Below are 18,690 nucleotides of genomic sequence, written 5' to 3'. Positions count from 1 at the left end.
GAGCCCAACCTGAGCAATTCAGTGACTTAGTGAGAGCCTATCTCAAAATTTAGAAAGGATTGGGGCCAGTGTAAAGGCCCTAGATTCAGTCCCCAATCCTGAAAAAAAAGTCGCATTTGCTTTGTTTGGGAATTTTTTTCATGTTCTGGTTCCAAATACTTGGCTTAGAAATATGTCACATGTAATCCCAACCCTTGGGAGGCTGAAGCAAGAGGATCGCCATGAGTTCAAGGCCAACCTGAACTACATGTGAGACCCTGTCTCCAAAAAAAAAGGAAGAAAAAATATATTGCATAAAGGAAGATAAAGATGAAGTGTACTTTTACACAAAAATCTGAAAGTGTCCGTAGCACTTCCACTTATTATTACCAAAAGCCTAGAAACAACCCCCTTGTCCGTCTTTGATGGGTACGTGGGGAAACGAACTGGTACATTCACGCCACGCAGTACTACTTGGTACTGAAAAGAGCAAACTATCCATACAGTGACATGGATGACTCTCAGAGGCGTCATACTGAGTGAAAGAAGCCAGTCTCAAATATTATATACTGTATGTTTTCAGTTACGTGACTTTCTCCAAGAGACAGTACGGTAGTGATGGAGGGTGAATCGAGGGTTGCCAAGGGTTTGACAGGGTGAGGAAGAGGTTGAACTAAAAAGGGGTAGCGCAGAGGGTTCTGGGAGGAGAATGCGACTGCTCTGTTTGGACTGTGGCAGTGGACACACCCTCTGCATTGTACCGACTCATGGAGCTATATACATCAATAAGCAAATTCTACTACATAAATTAGCAAGTGCTAAAATAAGAATTTTTGAAAGGTCAGTGCATGTCAGTATCATGTGTACAATTCTGTTACTATTCATATATATTTAGGTATCTTAATATCTAGCTCACATTGTTCACGTGCTCCTGGGTTTGTAGGATGTGCTTTTTATCTCTGAATCGATGAAGATAACATCAGTGATGAGTTATTGAAGACATGCCTCCTCATTTCCCTTGTAGGTCTTCGCGGTGCGATGGCATTTGCCTTGGCCATTAGAGATACTGCCACCTATGCACGGCAAATGATGTTCAGTACCACACTGCTGATCGTGTTTTTTACCGTGTGGGTATTTGGCGGGGGCACCACAGCCATGCTGTCGTGCTTGCATATAAGGTAAGTAGGGACTGGGAACCTTGTGTTAATGTTAAGTGTTTATTATGGTTTCTTTTTTCATTTAGCCAGGAAGAGATTTTAAGCTTTTGAAAATCTATAATAACTTATTTTTTCCTTTTATAAGTTATACAGTGTAGTGTGGAAAATGATGAAACTATGCAAAATACGCCCGTAATCGCAGCTACTCAGGAATCTGAACAGGAGGACCCCACGTTTGTGTACAGCCTTGGCAACTAAGCAAGACCTTATCTTAAAAAGGGCTGGGGATTTAACTCAGTGGCAGAACACTTGCTTAGCATGTGTGAGGCCAAAGGTTCAATCCCCAGTATCATAAAAAAATCATTAACCCTTTGAAGAATATCTTTCCAGATCTTGCTATGCTTTGTATGTATTTGTAACAAAAAGGGATAACAAGAAAGGTACGCTTACAGCTTGTTTTTTAATAGTAATATAGCACGGACAGTATATATTTACATTAGTATTTGGGTGGCTGCATATATCCTGATTTATTTAAACAAATTCCTATTGTTAGACTTTTATATTTTGGTGATATAAAACCAAAATATTTATGGTAAATTATGTTAGTTGAGGCTTTAGCTGTCAGCATTACCGTTAACAATGTGGACATTCTTAAATGTATACACCACCGCGCACTTGTTTAATTAGTTCCTCAGGATGCATTCGTAGGAGTGGAAGGGCTTAGTCAAGAGCGTATGCATGTATTTAAGGCTTTTGCTCCTGTTACCAGGTTGGGTCTATCTGCAGTGTGTGAAACAATCGTTTCCCTCTGCTCTGATCAATACCAGACGTTATCATTCTTTCTCATCTTTGTAATCAGCACTGTTTCTAACCCAACAACCCGAGGCCAAGATCATGAGGTCTTAGTCTTCAGTGTGTACTGGTTCGTGCATTCAATTTGAAAGCTCCCTTGTATCTCAAGAGTTGTGGCTTTGTTTCCATGGCTACGGCAGCCTGTGTTGCTGAAGGCTTTGTGGATTTCAATTCTTTGTTTGGCTGAAACTTCATAGTCCTTAAAAGCTACAAGCTTCCAGGATACGTAGGGGTCATTAGAAAAGAAAGCTTTTCACATTTTATTTTATTTTTTTTATTTTAAAAATAAAAGGAGGAAAACATTAACAAACAGATAACCATTTACAAAATAGCAAAAGAACAATACAAACAATACAGAGTTACAAACAAAGTGGTAGGAGATAAACAATGCTTGTTGTATTACATATTGATATCTTCAAAGTGGTTTCTCATGAAAACAGATAGAGACATGCAATACTGATCAATCAAGCACTCATTGACAGATTTTTTCAGCAAAGAAATAGAAGACAGTAGAACAACTCTGTTAACTATCCTGTGTATACATACATACATAATTTCTCCTTGCTTTTCACATTTGAAAGACTCTGTCCTGCATGCGTTTCATTCTGTTATGCCTTGCTTTTACCATTGTAAAGAGTAGCTAACCCCAAATAGCACATCAAATGTTTTTGTTGCCATCTCCATCTCTTTACTATTAAAACCCTTTTCTTATCATTTCTTTCCTGTTATTGTATACAGTAGACAACAAACTACAGTATGTTCTTATACCCCTAATCATTACTTGAAGATCTGGCATTTACTGAGCACCTACTATGTGCGGAAAATTGTGCCAAGTGGCCTTAACCTATTTACATAATAATAAAAACTGTATTACAAATGAGGAAACAGGCTTACAAAGGTTCGTAGTTGTTTAAAATCATAAAGATAATTAAATGGTAGACGGAGGAGCCACTGGTCTTTCTTCCATAGCACAGTGCAGCAGGAAATGACGGTGGTAAGTTGGAGAAGTCTGAACTCCTTTCTTTTCTCATCAGCTTATCAAGGAAGACTTCCTAGGGAGGACAGCATTAAATGGAAGATAACTTAGGAAAAGTAGTGCTCTTCACTCAGAGTACCTGTGCTTACATCAAAAGAAAAACCCCACACGCCCCGGAGTTTAAACTACGTCACTAGCTGCGCAAGCTCTTTGGGTGGCCCCACCTAGCCTGTTCTGTGACATAGTTTTAGATTACTTCTTTCTGTTTTCTTATTTCCTTGACTTTTCAGCCTCGCTATATCTTAAGCTTCCCCTCCCCTAAGTTTGTCTAGTATTATTTTGAGGATACTGATGATCACTGAATGGTGAAGATTTGTGCACACCTAAACTTAGGTTTGAGCTCTTGCTCCTTCCTTCTTACCGATTCTGTGATCTTGGGCAAGTTCTTTAATCTTTCACAACCTCGGTCTTCTCACCTGTAGCCCATGTCATAATACCTGTGTCCTCGGGTTGTGGGCAGGGCTCGGTGAGCAGATGTCTGCACACAGCAGATGTCATGCGTTCACTCAGTGAGCACTTACCCGCAGTGAACACTTACTGTGTACCAGCCGCGTGCCAGGCGCTGTTGGAGGCTCCAACTCGGCATTTCTCTGCGGAGATCATTTTGCCTCTGAGGGGACATTTGGCAGTGTTTGGAGGCACTTTTGACTGTCGCAACTGGGAGAGGGCTGCTGGTGGTGTCTAGCAGGCAGAGGCCAGGGACGCTGTTAAACAGACTACCGTGTATACAGGACAGGCTCCTCCTGCCAACAAACGGTTATCTGGGCCAAAATGACACTCATGTGAAGAATAAGAAACCCTGCTCCTTAAAAAGAGACAGTGGCAGTAAGAAGATAGAAAAAGGTCCCTGGCTACATAAAGTCCATACTTTAGTTGGAACAGACAGACAGTGAGCAAGTAAACAAAAAAAATGAACGTAACAACTGTAGGTGATATTAAATGTGATGGCACTCAAACAGTGTTCTGCATAGTGACAGGACAGGCGTGTAGTTATAGTTATAAGAGGGTCTCCAAGAGATCACTTTTGACCTCAGCCTACCAGAGTGACAAGATAAGAGCAATCCAGGCAGAGGGGAAAGCAAGTGCAAAGGCCCTGAGGCAGGAACAAACTTGGCCTGTCTCATAAACAGCCAGAAAGTTCACACATCAATCGTATGGTACAGCAGTCTGCATTACTTTTCCAATGAAGGGCAAGAGAGAAAGATTTTAGGCTGTGTAAGTCATACAGTTTCTGTCTCAGCTATTCACCTGGGCAATATGCAAATCAACTTGTGCACTTGTGTTCTAAGAAAACCTTATTTACAAAAACAGGAGGGGTGGGAGTGTGGTGCCTGGGCTGCCGTTGGTGCACTCCTGCTCTAAGGTCTGTAGGATGTGGTGAGGAATTTGCATTTTAAAATGCCATTAGAAATCTCGGAGGCTGTTTAAGCAAAGGAGTGCCATGATCTCATTTACAGTGGAAGAGGATCTCATTAGCTGTCATGTGAGTGATGGATCCTCAGTGAATTAGAGTCAGCCGGCCATGCCTGTGCCCTTGCACATAATTTGTGACAGTCATGTTTGGCTCCTTTTCATGTGTGTGTGTCTGAGCCCTTAAAGCTCATAATGTTTCCTGTGCCTGGAATTCTCTTGTGCTCCCAGCAAGTGACACAGCCGAATACCTGTGTGCTCGGTTTTCTCCCAGGTCCTTTGTCTTGGAACCACTCTGCTTGCATAACATCAAGTCTCTGGCATGGCCCTTACTTCCTTCAGCCTTGTAATACTGTAGTATTGGTTAATAGCTACCTCTGAGTGTCAGTGATCCATCTGGCACTCTAAACAGCTTTTAATACATTTTCTCATTGAATCCTTGCCGTGACTGTCTGATGGACACTAGCCCCATTTCCCAGGTGATAGATAGAGTCATGGTCCGTAGGACTGTGTAAGAACGAGTTCCCACAGATTTTAACCTGGTGTTCCCTGGCAGGAAACCCTTAGGGATTCTGCTGTAGTTGTGTCTGTAAGGTCTTTGAAGGTAGGGGCTGTGTGTAGTTCCTGTCTGCCCTGTGCCTAGTACAGTGCCTGGCAAATAATACGAGTTCTTTTTTTTTTTTGAGACAAGGTCTCGCTATGCGGTTCAGGCTGACCTTGAGCTCACTTTGTAGCCCAGGCTGGTCTCGAACTCAAAGCAATCCTCCTGCCTCAGTCTCCTGAGTGCTGGGATGACAGGCGTGCACCACCACGCCCAGCAAGAGTTCTATAAATGCTTATTATACTGGTTTTGGGTATTTGGCCATCTGAGTGTTACAAATGCACTATCTAGAGGACCACTAGATGTCACTTGAGATGCACAAATGTGCTTCGTGTCTAATGTCTCTGAGAAGGCGTTAAACAGCATCTGGCCATTTTTAACAAAATAAAAAAGTGCTTTTCTTTGAATTATGAATCCGGTCTTACACATCTGCTTTCAAGCACTTGACCATGACTCCCTTGCCTTCCATATGTGGTCTTGCATTGTTTTCCTTGCTTGAGTGTTACGTGTCTTTGCTGCAGATTCTCTTACTGCTGTTTCCTCTGTGTTGTCCATAGTAGTTCAGTCAGTAGATAGACGTTTGAGCACGTATGGTGTGTTAGGTACTGTGCCAGAGTCTGAGAATACAGGGGTGAATTGAGGTATGGCCTTTACCCTCAAGGAGCTCACAGTCTTCTCAGGGAGCCTGGCAGATAAATAACTATACTCTACTGTGCTGAGTATTATAAGAAAGCACAGAGGAAAAAAAATTCTGCTTGTGAAGGGGTCACAGAACAGGCACTGTGGCATTTAACAAATGAATAGGGAAACGAGGGGAAGCACATTTCAGCCAGAGGGAACAGCGTGAGCAAAGGCATGGAGGCTCCGCAAGGACCCGGATTCAGGGGAGTCATGTGCGTGTGGAAGAGAGTGACGGGGAATGAGGGCGGAGAAGCAGGTTGGTGTGAGAGGCGGCCACCTGTTTGCAGAGTCTTAAATGCCACACAAAGGGCTCTACACTTGATCCTCTGCGTTGCGAGCTGCTGTCAGGGTCCTTTGTGAAGGGCATGACCCGTTGAGCTCTGTGCTTTAGCCAAGCTAACTCTGGCGAGAAGCCGGCCGCTGGGAAACCTTACACAACAGACCCCACGAGTCCGAATGAGGACCTGCCCTGGAGCGGCTGGGAGGGCAGGGAGAGGCACTGAAGATCCAGAACGGGTGGGGCTCGTGTTAGGGGCTAGGAAGAGTCACAGAACTTCTTAGTGAAGCTGTTCCCTGAGTTACCCAGAGGAGGAATTTAATGCCTGTGAAAAGAACGGTGAAGACCCAAGGCTACCCAGTAGCCTATGAAGACACTGTAATTGGACCCTTTCTTCCATCATCATAATAGAGTGTTGCTGTGAGTGCTGCAGGGTCCAAAAACGGGCAGCTCCCTCCTGGAATTGCGTTGTGTGCCCGCCTGGGTTTTGGAACTTTCCAGTAACTCTTACTCAGCAACTGGGGTGTTGGTGCTCTCCCTGACTCTGCTTAAGAGTGGACTCCTAGGCAGAGAAGAAACGCTATTTACTGAAACTGGTAAGTGGGATTGCAGGAAGGGACTCATTTGCCCTGCTTGGCTTAGAATCCAAGCTGTTGCTAAGGAAAGTGGTAGGAGCCAAAAACTTTATATCAACAACCGCAGAGAGGCAAGAAAACATGAACCATTGCATAGCTTCTGTGCTGAGGAAAACTGCTGCCTGACAATGGACATATGTGTCTAGACTTTTCTTGGCTTCAGAAACTCATTTGCTCTTTGTGTTTTTTCCTGTAGGGTTGGTGTTGATTCAGACCAAGAACATTTGGTAAATATGCATTTGTGTTGTCCCTGGGATGTCTGTCGAATGTGCAGTTGTTTAGAAAGAAAACAGCCTCTCGTAGACTTCACGCCACCGTTTAGATCTGTTCTGCCTCCGCTTTTGACGGACTTCATTCCTGGCTTTCCGCTCTGCGCTGTAGAGACGGAACCACCTTTTAGGCAGTGTGGTTATCAAGGGTGGCAGTTTTCCTATCTGTGGGCCACCCTGGGCTTTTGCCACAGGGCAGCGAAGTCTCCAGCACTCGTGGGTTTTCAAGTGACTGCTCTGGCACGGGGAGCCTTTTTCCACCCTGGTGTGCGCATGAAGGCCTGTCTCTGGTGTCAGCCCCACTCCAGCTGCTCTTCCTGTGTAACTTTCGAGTTGGATGACCAGCAGCTGCCCTTGAGAGCTGCTCAGGCGCTTCTGACTCTCGAACCAGCCCTCCCTGCCTGTTCAGGCGAGTGCACTTTCTTGCCCTGTGCCTCAGCCTTGGCCTCGTTTCCTTGCCTGCTTCCTTCCGTGTGTCAGTTTCGCAGTTGTCCCTGTGAACCCTAGCCTGCTGGACCGTGCACAGTGTGACTGGCTGCTCTCTCTAGACTGACCACCCTTTTCTGGTATTTTCCATTCACTTTTTAGTGGTTTCTGAGCACCACTGAATACGTGACGCCGTGCTGCACATTAGATCAGACATTAGGTTTTGGAAGGCGGAAGGCGTCTCTTCAAAGCACAGTTCTTGTTCTTGTCTAAAACAAACCCTGGTATATTTTTCTTCAGGGTGTGGTTAACCAATTTTTTTTTATCACATTCATTTCCTAAATGCTAATTTTGTTAGCTGTTGAGTAACCAGTGTATGTGTGAATGTGAGATACCGAGTACTTGCCTCTTTTGTGGTCATAACCTTAAAGTAGAATTCTCTGGCCTTGAAATACTTAGACAAACCAGGCGGGATAGGTTCCCATCATGCCCAGCTGCTAGGGTGGTGCTGAAGGGGTAACAGTTCCGCAGTGCCTCCACCTTGTATCAAAACAAGAGTAAAGCTATCACACAGCTCCTGTGACAAGTGTGTAATCACTCTCTGCTTAAGTCTCCCCTTGCTGTGTCACCTCTGTTAGCACAGAGGCGAAACAGTTGGAGCGGCAGGGAGGGAGCCAGGTAGACTGCTGCCAGTGGTGATGCATAAAAATCTAATTTCCCCTTCCTTCAAAACTTTATGTCTTGGATCTACGGTTTGCTCAATAATTTTGAACACATAGAGGAACACTGTAGGAAGGACGGTGTGTGTGAAGGTTGGGTGTGTAGGCATTAACATGGGGGAGGGATGGGGAGATGGACACATGAGCTGCTCTTCAAGAAGTGAAGGCAAAACTAAATAAATTTATAAACTAAAAATATGCCTCAAATTTTTAAAAGGTCTGGGGATGTAAATGCTCAGTGTGAAGGCCCTGGGTTCCATCCCCAGCACCAAAAAATAAAATAAGTGGAGGCGTGCAACCTAAAGATGCAAAAGAAAGTACAGAAGGTGTCCTTTGGCTCTTGTAAGCCCAAATAATGTCCTTGCACACTTTTACAGACTTATGTATTTATATGTTTTGTGGATTTTTGATACATACTGAGGATTATGGAGGCCAGGAAGGAGCGGAAACCCAGAATCTAAACTCTCCTCCTAGAAAATCTTAGAGCCATGGAATATTACTGCTGAGAAATGCGTTAGAGAGTCTCTCCTGTGCACATTTTATACAAAGAGAAATTCAGACCCAGAAACGAAAGAGGATTTACCCAAACTAGTTAATGTCAACATGCCAGGACTCTAACCAGATAGCCTAACTGCCCTCCCTCTGACCCTGCCCTATCACAAATAAGGGCACAGTTTATACTTCTGGAAGCTATTTTAGAAGATGCCTACTTGCTCTGTTAATTTTCCCTCCTAACCAGTCAGGCTTACCGTGGAACTTTCCTACTTGTTTTTATTTTACTGGTGTGTTAAGAACAGAGTAGCAGCTTTGAAAATGCCTGGAGACCCATAACTCACAAACGAGGATGTCGGTGTGATGTTTTCTGTTTAAGGTGCCTTTCTGTTGAAGTTGTAAATCTTTTGAATTTGAGAGGTGAATTATCCCACATTGACTTTTTGAGTAACAATAGCAAATTACTAATCCATTTGAGTAATAGAGATGTTCAGAAAAGCACTAATTTCTTACTCCAGAGCTGTACTATGCAAGCTATTAAATTTCTAATGTCACCCTTGTTGGAGAGCATCTTATGTAGGTTCTGTTTCTGACTCTACAAAGGAATGACTGTAAGAAACATACTTGTGTCTGTGTATATGTATTGATTTGTGTCTTCTATGCCTGCAGGGTGTTCCTGAAAATGAAAGGAGAACTACTAAAGCAGAGAGTGCTTGGCTCTTCCGAATATGGTACAACTTCGATCATAAGTATCCTTAACTGAGAAAAAAAAATGATAAGATGGACATGGGTAGTTATAATTTAACATAACAACTGTTTGGGGTTTTTTGTTTAGTTGGTTGGTTTTGTTTTTGTTGTGGTGCTGGGGATCAAGGCCTGGTGTTCTGCCTGGAAGAGGAATACAAAATGTACTTTTAATCTTCTCTTTTCTTAGTGTAATGGAAGAGGAAATTGACACAAATGAATTGAAACACACAAATGAAACACAGGAAAATAGTAGGGACTGTTTTTTTTTGTTTGTTTGTTTTTTTTCCAGTACCGGAAATCGAACTCACAACCTTGTGCTTGCCAGGCAGGTGCTGTGCCGCGGAGCTAAATCCCCAGCCCTGGGACTGGTTATTTTAGAAGCTGGCTTTATAGAGGGACTCAAGAGGTTGAATGACACTTTCTTTGATGCTTGTTTAGTTGTTGAGAAAACCTATATTTGTTGATGCTTGTTTAGTGGTGGAGAAAACCTATATTTGTTGTCCTTTGGATAATTTAGTAGATCCTATAAAAAGCATTTAATTCTTGCTATTATACTTACTGGGGTGGAAGAGGAAAGGCTGCCTTAGGGAAAAGCATTATAACCATGCAGGAAGGTTAGGTACCACAATAGCCAGGGATATGCCTCTCCTTCCTTGGCCTTTCCTGAGGAGGACACTCGGTTCAGAATGCCACAAATAATGTTTTCATTGATGATGTAATTTCCTTCTTGTCCTGTTGTATGTCATCTTCATAGCTATACTTTTGAGTAGTGTTGATTTTTGAGAACCTGTTTAAATCATGCTCTTTACAAATATTTTGCCTCTATTAAAATTAATTTATTATTTGAAATTGAACGAGAAAAAGGAGCCATGGAGTTATTTCAGGCTAAGATTTTTCAATAGATGAATTAAACTGGTTCAGGTTCCATTTAAGCAAATTTGGATTAACTACGTAAACACATTTTTCCTTAGTTTCAGCTTTCTGATCAAAGCCTCATATGTTTGAGAAAAATGCACTTGACACTTATGATTAGAAGTAACTACTTATAATAGTCTGTTTACTAGATTTTTGCATTTACTCTTTGCAAGTACTTCAAAATCAAATTATGGTATGGAACAAGAATGCAAGTATATCTGGCTTTGAGACTCCCATTAGGGAAAGAGATCCTGGCTCTTTAAAATTGTTTAAAGATTATGTCATTGCTTTTGGCTCCATTTTCGGCATTTTGGACATAAGCCATTCCCATATCTCTTAAGGCTTTCCCATCCCTCTGATTTAACAAAATTTCTTGGTATTTTCTGCCTAAAATATTTTGCACATTTTCTGTATAATATAAAAAACAATTAAATGATCCTTATGTAGAGAAAGAGTAGAGTAGTAGCTTCTTTTCTGTGTATTCTTATACAAGTAAATGTCAAGACTTACTTGACTCGGTCCTGCCCTATGAAGTACTGCTCAACTAAGACCTGGTCATTGTAATGAGTGCCCTGGTAGAATGAACTGATCCAGTAGTATGCAGTGATCCCATAGTAACAGGGGACTATTTTAGTTCTTATGTATTATTTAAGCATGTTTTACAGTCTAAGATATGGTCTGTTTTGGGAAAAGTTCCTTGATCTTCTTCCAGCAATCTTACTAAGTTCACTTAAGATTTCTAGTAGTTTGCAGATTCTTTTTAACTTTCTGTATGTGCAATCCAGTGATCTATGAATAATTTTTTTTCTTTTCCAGTATCTTGTAAAACTTTCAGTCTTTTTTGTGTCTTCTTACATTGACTGACCCTCTCCAGTGCCCTGCGGAATGTAATTGATAATAGTGGCACCCTTATTTTGTCCCTAACCTCAGGGAAGTTTTTTTCAGCATTACACCAATATATATTATGCTAATTGTGGGGTTTTGAGTATATCTTTTAATAAGTTAAGAATATTCCCCTTCATTTCTAGTTTTCTGAGAGATTTTATCATGAACAGGTATCAGTATTACCAGAATTTTTCTACATCAACTGAGATGATTACTTTTTTTCTCCTTCAACCTGGTATTGTGCTGATTTACATTGCTTGGTTGTATATTAAACCATTCTTGCTTTGCTGGAACAAATCCCACTTAATCATGATGTGTTCTTCTTTGTGTACATTATTCGATTTAATTTGGTAATATTTTGTGCCTGATTTTTTTTTGTCTTTTCATCAGAGGTGTTGGATTGTGATTTTTTATTGTAACATTCTTGTTAAATTTGTTTTATTTATTTATTTATTTATTTATTTGGTCTTTTTGAGACAGGGTCTCGCTATGCAGTTCAGGCTCGCCTTGAGCTCATTTTGTAGCCCAGGCTGGTCTCAAACTTGCAGCGATCCTCCTGCCTCAGCCTCCTTAGTGCTGGGATTACAGGTGCTAGCTACCATGCCCGGATGTTAAGTTTGTATAACAAGATTATTCTGACCTTATAAAATGAGTTGGGGAATACTCCCTCTTTTTCTCCTTTCTGAAGGAGTTAATATAAGGTTCTATTATTCCTCAAGAGCTGGGAAGATTTTACCAATGAAGCCATCTGGCCTTGTGCTTTTTGTATAGGAAGGTTTTTAATTTCTTTAATAGATATAGGGCTATTTGGATTTTCTTTTCTATTCTTTTGTCAAATTATTTGATAATTTTTTTTAAGGAATTTGTTCTAGTGTCAAACACCAGGATGTATTAGCCTCAGTACTACCCTGTTCCGTACTAGACAGAGATGTCATTTCTAAACTGAGTATACTAGTAGAATTCATTCTGGTTTCTTAGTGACTTTGTGTGGCCAGATAATATATAAAGTTTGTTTATATACAGTGCTCCAGATCTTAACTTAGAAGTTATTAATATGAGACTTCAGAACATTAAATGTTGTCTTTCTTATTTTTAATTGAGCACAACCTTAGTTTCTGTCTCCACTCCCTCAGCCTCTCCCTGTTCCCCCGCCACCCCTCCCCCTTTCCTCCTGTTCCTTTCTCCCCCTCTCTCTTTGTGGTGCTGGGGATGAACTCAGGGCATGGTGCACACTAAGCAAGTACTCTACCGCCGAACCACAGTCCAGGCTCTCCAGTTTAGAATGTGGGGAATAAGTATGGCTCTGTCCTCCTCTCTCTCCTTTTCCTTGTGATTCCCTCCTTTTCTTTTCGAAGTATTATGCGTGGTCACATCTATTTTGTTTTTTTAGTCGTTTTGAGACAGGATTTCACTGTGTAGTTCAGGCTGGCCTTGAGGTCACTTTGTAGCCCAGGCTGGTCTTGGACTTGCAGCAATCCTCCTGCCTCAGCCTCCCTAGTGCTGGGATTTTTTTTTTTTTCTTTTTGAGATAGGGTCTTGCTATGCAGTTCAGGATGGCCTTGAGCTCACTTTGTAGGCCAGTCTTATCTCAAACTCACAACAATCCACCTGCCTCAGCCTCCTGAGCACTGGGATTACAGGTGTGCGCCACCACACCTGGCACATCTATTTTTGTTTATTGAAAAATATGCAAATATTAAAATGAGAGTATACAGGAGAGGAGCTCCTGATACATAGTTTATTTAAATGTATTGGGAATTGACTTTCTTTTCTTCCACATTACAGCTTTATAGGAAAAGGATCAACCTGGTAGTGAAGTTTCAGGAGGCCAGCTGAACCCTTAAGAAGTGATTAAAGGCTTTTATTACTATATTGTATTACTGAAGTATTCAGTCTCTTCTCTGGCCATTGCCATTATCATTCCTTACTTCCTTCCCTATTTCCTTCAGTGCCAAGTTGAAAATGATGATGTATTTCTTTTGCTTTTTTTTTGGTTTTTCTCCGGTACTAGGAACCGAACTCACGACCTTGCGCTTGCCAGGCAGGCGCTTTTGCCGCTGAGCTAAATCCCCAGCCCCTTTTGCTTTTAATAAAATTCAAAAAGCCATATGCTGTAGTGGAATGGACACATGATTTGAAGCTAGGTCAGTCTGGGTTAGTGGATCAGTCTGCATTTTCTTAATTGTGAGACCGAGGAAGGTCTGGGACCTCTCCGCGCCTCACTGTCGCTCACTGTGAAATGGAGCTGACAGTAAGGTCTCTCTGTGCTGTCTCACTGCCATCACACGGTGATGAGATGCATGCGCATGTGTGAAAGCCCTTCACCACCGAGCTGGTCAGTCCACTGCGAGGGTGACGGCCATCACCTGAGTTGTTTGTTCAGATGTGTGAAGAAAGGAGCCACGATGCGCGCAGCTCTTCCTTAACGTGGGCGCAGCTACCTGAAGCCTCTGCTGACGCACAGCGGGCCTCCCCTCACCACCACGCTCCCAGCCTGCTGCGGGCCCATTGCCAGGTGCCTGACCAGCCCTCAGGCTTACGAAGTAAGTGGCTTTTCCTCACTACCCCAGTTCTTCCGCAGGTCCCACGTAGCTGCTCTGAGGAGGGCTTCCTGGTTTTGTTGTACTTTGGTTTGGGTTTCGGCCTTTGAGGTATAAAATCCCGGAGAGGGAATTTAAACATACTTTGCTCAACCAGAAACTACACTGGAATCGATAAATACAACTGACTGCCTTTGACATATCATTTGATAACAGGTGGAGACAGTACCTCATCTTACTGTAGGTAATTTGAGTAAGTCTTTTTCACGCTGGTTTTCAGTTGTTTGTAGTATGGGGCCTGAGTTCAGCACGAAATGTATATGTTTTCATCTGGACGCGAGTGTGGTTGGGGTTTTACTTGTTTTGTTTTGGTTGTTTTGCAGTGTGCGGAATGCATTGCAGGGCCGCACACGTGCTAGGCGAGTGCTCTACCACTGTGCTGACTGCCAGCCCCCTAAAACGAATTCGGATGATCTCCGTGCAGTAGGGACCTTATCCACACCTACTAACTGTTAGACGTTAGGGCAAGTTTATCTGCCTCTCTTCTGTGTTGCTAGGAGGCGTGGATAGATCTAGAGTGCACGTTTTTTCCTTAGCTACCAACGTATGATTGGTATTACGGTAAATATTTTAACTAAGAAAAAAGTGAAAGATAGTATTGTAAACTGTAAAGCCAGTATTGTAAACTGTAAATATTTCCATTTTTTAAACCTTTGACCCTACACCAACCCTTCAGAGATAATCTGTGGCATCAAGTGGCCCGGTGGTTTTGACCGCTCAGGCGCAGCACTCAACCTTGAGGAGGGCCCGCTCCCTCCAGGTACCCGGCACCCGCCTGGTGGCACATGAGAGCAGGCCGCGCGGGATGGGTGGGGCAGGCTGGGCGGTGTGGGAGTGGCACCTGGACGGGGTGGGGCCTGGGGAGAACACACGCCGCAGGCCGTCCTCTCCAGCCGTGCCTTGTCCACCGAGCCCTGGGAGCTCACGTGGCCATGCAGAGGGTTCAGCCAGATCTACGCCTTCAGGCAGTGACTCTTCGCTCTTGGATTCCAGAGCGCCACTTGCTATCACCAGAAGCGGACCACATGTCCTGTGGAATATAGCAAAACATAACAGAGCACTGTATGAGAGTCCTGGGACTGCTGTAAGTCTCAGGAACTGATGGCTTGAACACCAGCAACCTACTGTCCTGTTAACAGTCCTTGTGGTAGAAGGCTAAGGTCAGGGTGCGCGCAGGATTGGTACCCTCTAGGCCCCTCTTAGCTCCGGGGGCTTCGTGGGCAGCCTGTGGCATTCCGTGACGTACGGACACACCATCCCAGTCTCTCCACCTTCGTTTCCACGTGGCGTCCTCCCTGTGCATGCACCTGTCTCTATGTCCAGATTTCCCTCTCTCATGCGGACATCGGTCCTTGGATCAGGGCCCACCTTGCTTCCACATAAGATCCCGTTTCCAAACAAGGTCACATTTACAGGTGCTAAGGTTAGGCCTTCAGCATCTGCAGGGGAGAATAAAATGTTACCCCATAGCAGCCATCAAACTTGATTTTTATATCATTTTTGTTATTAACTACTTTTTTAAATTCCAAAACTAATATACTCATAGCTAAATCCTTAAAAAGTATGGAATATACGAAGTGAAAAATAACATTGGCTTTCCTCTTGCATTCCCCAGAGGCAGTCTTTAGTAAAGTTTTACAGTAGAAACTTCCTAATGTAGTTTATCCGTACAAACTTACATGTGTGTGAGTGGCTTTGTTTTATACACTGTGGGACTGTAACGTGTACTGTCTCACTCTTATTTTTCTCCAGTTACTGATACATCATAAAAGTACATTAAAACTGTTGCCTTCTTTTTCATGCTGATACACTATTCCATCTGTGGCTATGTGGAAATTTACTTGTTTGGTCTCCCACAGACAGATATTTAAATCATTGCCTTTTTTGCTTTTGCAAACAATACTTATAGTGGTTATATATTTTTAATATCCATTTACATATAAATTTACCCAGGGATAAAAGTACTGCATGTGGGATGCCTTCTAAAGGTAAAATCGTTGGATCAATTATTGGAGCACTTTAAAATTTGATGAACACGGACCCAAACTTCCGCGATTATGAAAAGGTTAGAAGCTGATGGCGCCCCTGCTGACGTGTGAAGGAGCACGGAGCTCTGCTACATCACTGCGTGTGGCAGTAGTTAGACTTACTGCTGTAACTAAGTTAGAAGAGCATTCTCTCTGGTTGGCGGCATGGTTTTATTTTTTAGTTTCCCTTTGTCTGTCTTTGAGTATGTAGGGAAATTTCTAGCGACAGCAAATTTCTGATAGTAAAGAAACATAAAGAAAATAAAACTTAGCAGCAGTGCTGTCATGCGGAACTCATGTTGACTGTATTTCCACACTTTTCTATGCACGCATCTACCTTTTTATTTACCAAAATGACTCTATATTTTTTACTTTTTGCCCTTCTGTAGAACTTTATTAAGTTTACTGGTCTGACCTCAGAGTTTCCATTCAAACCAGAGCTTAGGTGCTGGGAGACAAGTACACAGTGAGGACTTGATATATATCTCTCTGTGTGCCAGACCGGGTCAGGCGGTTGGATGAGGTAACCTTTGGTGATGAGTCATGCATGTATTGGTCTGTTCCTCCCGCTGCCCTGCACACTCTAAGCCCCTTGGGGTCGCACTGCTGAGTATGGGAGCGAGTGCTGCTGTAGGGAGCACTCAGGGGCACCGTGCTCTTGAGAACATGGCAGGAGGCTCCATCTAACCCAGACCTGGAAGATCCAGAAGGACTTGAGGAGGAAGTAAGGCCTAGGTGCTGGTCGTGTGGCGGGAGTGGAGGGGACAGTGTGTAGGGTGGTCTGGAGGTAAGAGAAAGCCCCGGAGAGCGGGGCAGCTGGTGGGCGCTCAGTGGGGCCGTTGGGGTGGGAGAGACAGGTTGTGGTGGAAGAGGAGGCTGAAGGGACCAAGTCACACTGTGTCTGCTGAACCAAGGTGAGGACGACAGACCTTATCCTGAGGGCAGTAGGTTTCCGCTGAAGAGTGTGAAATAGCGAATTGCAAAAATTCTCCTATTGGCAATGGTTCTTGAATTTCTTAACAATTCTTAACCTTTTTCATTTGTGTTTAGAACCAAGAGCAACTGAAAGATGATGACTCCGATCTGATTCTGAATGATGGAGATATCAGTTTGACGTACGGGGATTCTACTGTGAACACAGAGTCGGGACCGTCCAGTGCCCCCAGGAGATTTATGGGCAACAGCTCTGAAGATGCCTTGGATCGGGAGCTTGCATTTGGAGACCATGAACTGGTCATTCGAGGGACGCGCCTGGTTCTTCCTATGGATGATTCTGAACCCGCGTTAAATTCTTTAGATGATACGAGACACAGCCCAGCCTAAGCTTATTAATACTTAGTGATTTGTATAATTTGCACATGTGATTGTGAAGAAATTTGTACTACCTAAAAAGTCCTAGTGCATGTCTCTGAATGTGTAAGCTATATAAATGCTATTTATATGGCATCGAAAGAATAGAAATATCCTGTACAAGGCAGATTGTGAGCAAACTCTTCTTTTAAGTTTTGATGGCCGCACTATGTAGGCTGGATCTGTCTTAGAAAGTTACTTTCACAGTGATGTTGTGTGTTCTGTTAGCTTTATGTCTCAGTTGACGTATAAAAAGTGACAGAGTTACTCTTTCTTATATTTACCTGACACTTATCCAGAGTACCAAGTTCTTGTGATGAGAATTAATTTGTGTGTGCGTATGTGCGTGTATATGTGTGCGCGCGTGTGTATGTGTGTGTGCGCGGTGAGGGAGGGAGAGGGATGAGGGGATGTTATTTCCTAGGGAACCCAGGGAGGAGAGGTTCCTTTGTCGGAAACGTCTGTTGATTGCTGCTGCCTTTGTCGTGACCTTTTTCTTTCCTTTTCTCTTGTGGCCCACTGTGGTGCAAGGAACTGACAGCATTTTGATCTTCCCCATTCGGGTTGGAGAGCAACATGCGGGGGCCTTTTCCCTCCTTGCTATGAAAGAACAGATTCACTGACCACCATATATTGCAGATCACCTCCAAGACCTTAGGGCTTTGCTTCCAGGCCAAGACTGTAGGAGTCGCATCCAGCTGGCTTTGCCAAAGTACAGGTGTACAGAGTTCAGGGCACTTGATTTGCATTTGGAGGGCACTGGGCAGGTGGAGAGGGGGCAGAGGGCAAGGAAGGAGTAAAGAGGATGGAGGAGTCGGCGGTCTCTCTTCCCAAATATGTAAATATACCAGATAAGTTTAAATAAGAATCTAATTGCTGCTTAATTTTTGATCATGTACTTTATCTGTATAGCAAGCTTTGTTGTCAGAAGTTTTTATAATGATTTAAATTGCTGCTCTTGAGCAGCCAGGCAGGAGCAAAATGTAAAATTTTTAAACTTCCTGTGTCATATTGTTATTTGTTAGCCTGTAGTAGATGTGAAAAGTTAATTTATGAATCCATGGTCATCCCATACTACACCAAAGGCAGTCATAAGAGTAATATGCTCTGGAGCATTTATGGTGAGGTGGCTCCTTTGTGTGCACTGGGGATAGTTGTCTTCATTGTCATGTTATTTTTAATATTAAATACCTGAGCTGCCATGTGAGTTTTTATTTTTACAGTTTTCAAGGAAGAGCACAGAAAAAATTCCCATTTCATATTCATAGTATGCAAGTGGAGTCTATTTTGTAATGCTGAAAATACCTAACGATGCGTTCAACACTTAGAAGAGAAATACTTTTTTTTTTTTGCCCTTTAGAGACAGCGTCTCGCTATGCAGTTCAGGCTGGCCCTGAGCTCACTTTGTAGCCCAGGCTGGTCTCGAACTTGCAACAGTCCTCCTGCCTCAGCCTCCCGAGTGCTGGGATTACAGGCCTGCGCCACCACACCCAGCCGTGAGAAATACTTTTTTTATGTTGATTCTGTTACTGACTCAGAAGAACAATATACACCCTTGTGAATTTTTTTTCCTCAGGTCTGAGTAGCATTGCCTTAAATCTTACCCAATTAGAAAATCACTTTATTGAATGT

General features: G+C 43.1%; 1 protein-coding gene across 2 annotated transcripts in view; it reads left to right on the top strand.

Moving 5' to 3' along the window:
• Slc9a6 (solute carrier family 9, subfamily A (NHE6, cation proton antiporter 6), member 6) overlaps nucleotides 1-18,465 on the top strand; it is a 57,657-nt gene extending 39,192 nt beyond the window's left edge. For both annotated transcript variants that reach the window (XM_005404602.2, XM_005404600.2), the window contains 5 exons: nucleotides 1,004-1,157; nucleotides 6,825-6,855; nucleotides 9,204-9,283; nucleotides 13,519-13,624; nucleotides 16,759-18,465. In XM_005404602.2, the coding sequence (XP_005404659.1) occupies nucleotides 1,004-1,157; nucleotides 6,825-6,855; nucleotides 9,204-9,283; nucleotides 13,519-13,624; nucleotides 16,759-17,031 (644 nt within the window). In that variant the 3' untranslated portion in view covers nucleotides 17,032-18,465. The remainder of the gene's footprint in view (nucleotides 1-1,003; nucleotides 1,158-6,824; nucleotides 6,856-9,203; nucleotides 9,284-13,518; nucleotides 13,625-16,758) is intronic.
• The last annotated feature ends 225 nt before the right edge of the window (nucleotides 18,466-18,690 follow it).

This window comes from Chinchilla lanigera, unplaced genomic scaffold, assembly GCF_000276665.1.
Source record: "Chinchilla lanigera isolate Chin_1 unplaced genomic scaffold, ChiLan1.0 scaffold00088, whole genome shotgun sequence".
Classification (NCBI taxonomy): domain Eukaryota; kingdom Metazoa; phylum Chordata; class Mammalia; order Rodentia; family Chinchillidae; genus Chinchilla; species Chinchilla lanigera.
Note: the sequence above shows the minus strand (reverse complement) of the source record. Positions and strands in the feature narration are given on the sequence as shown.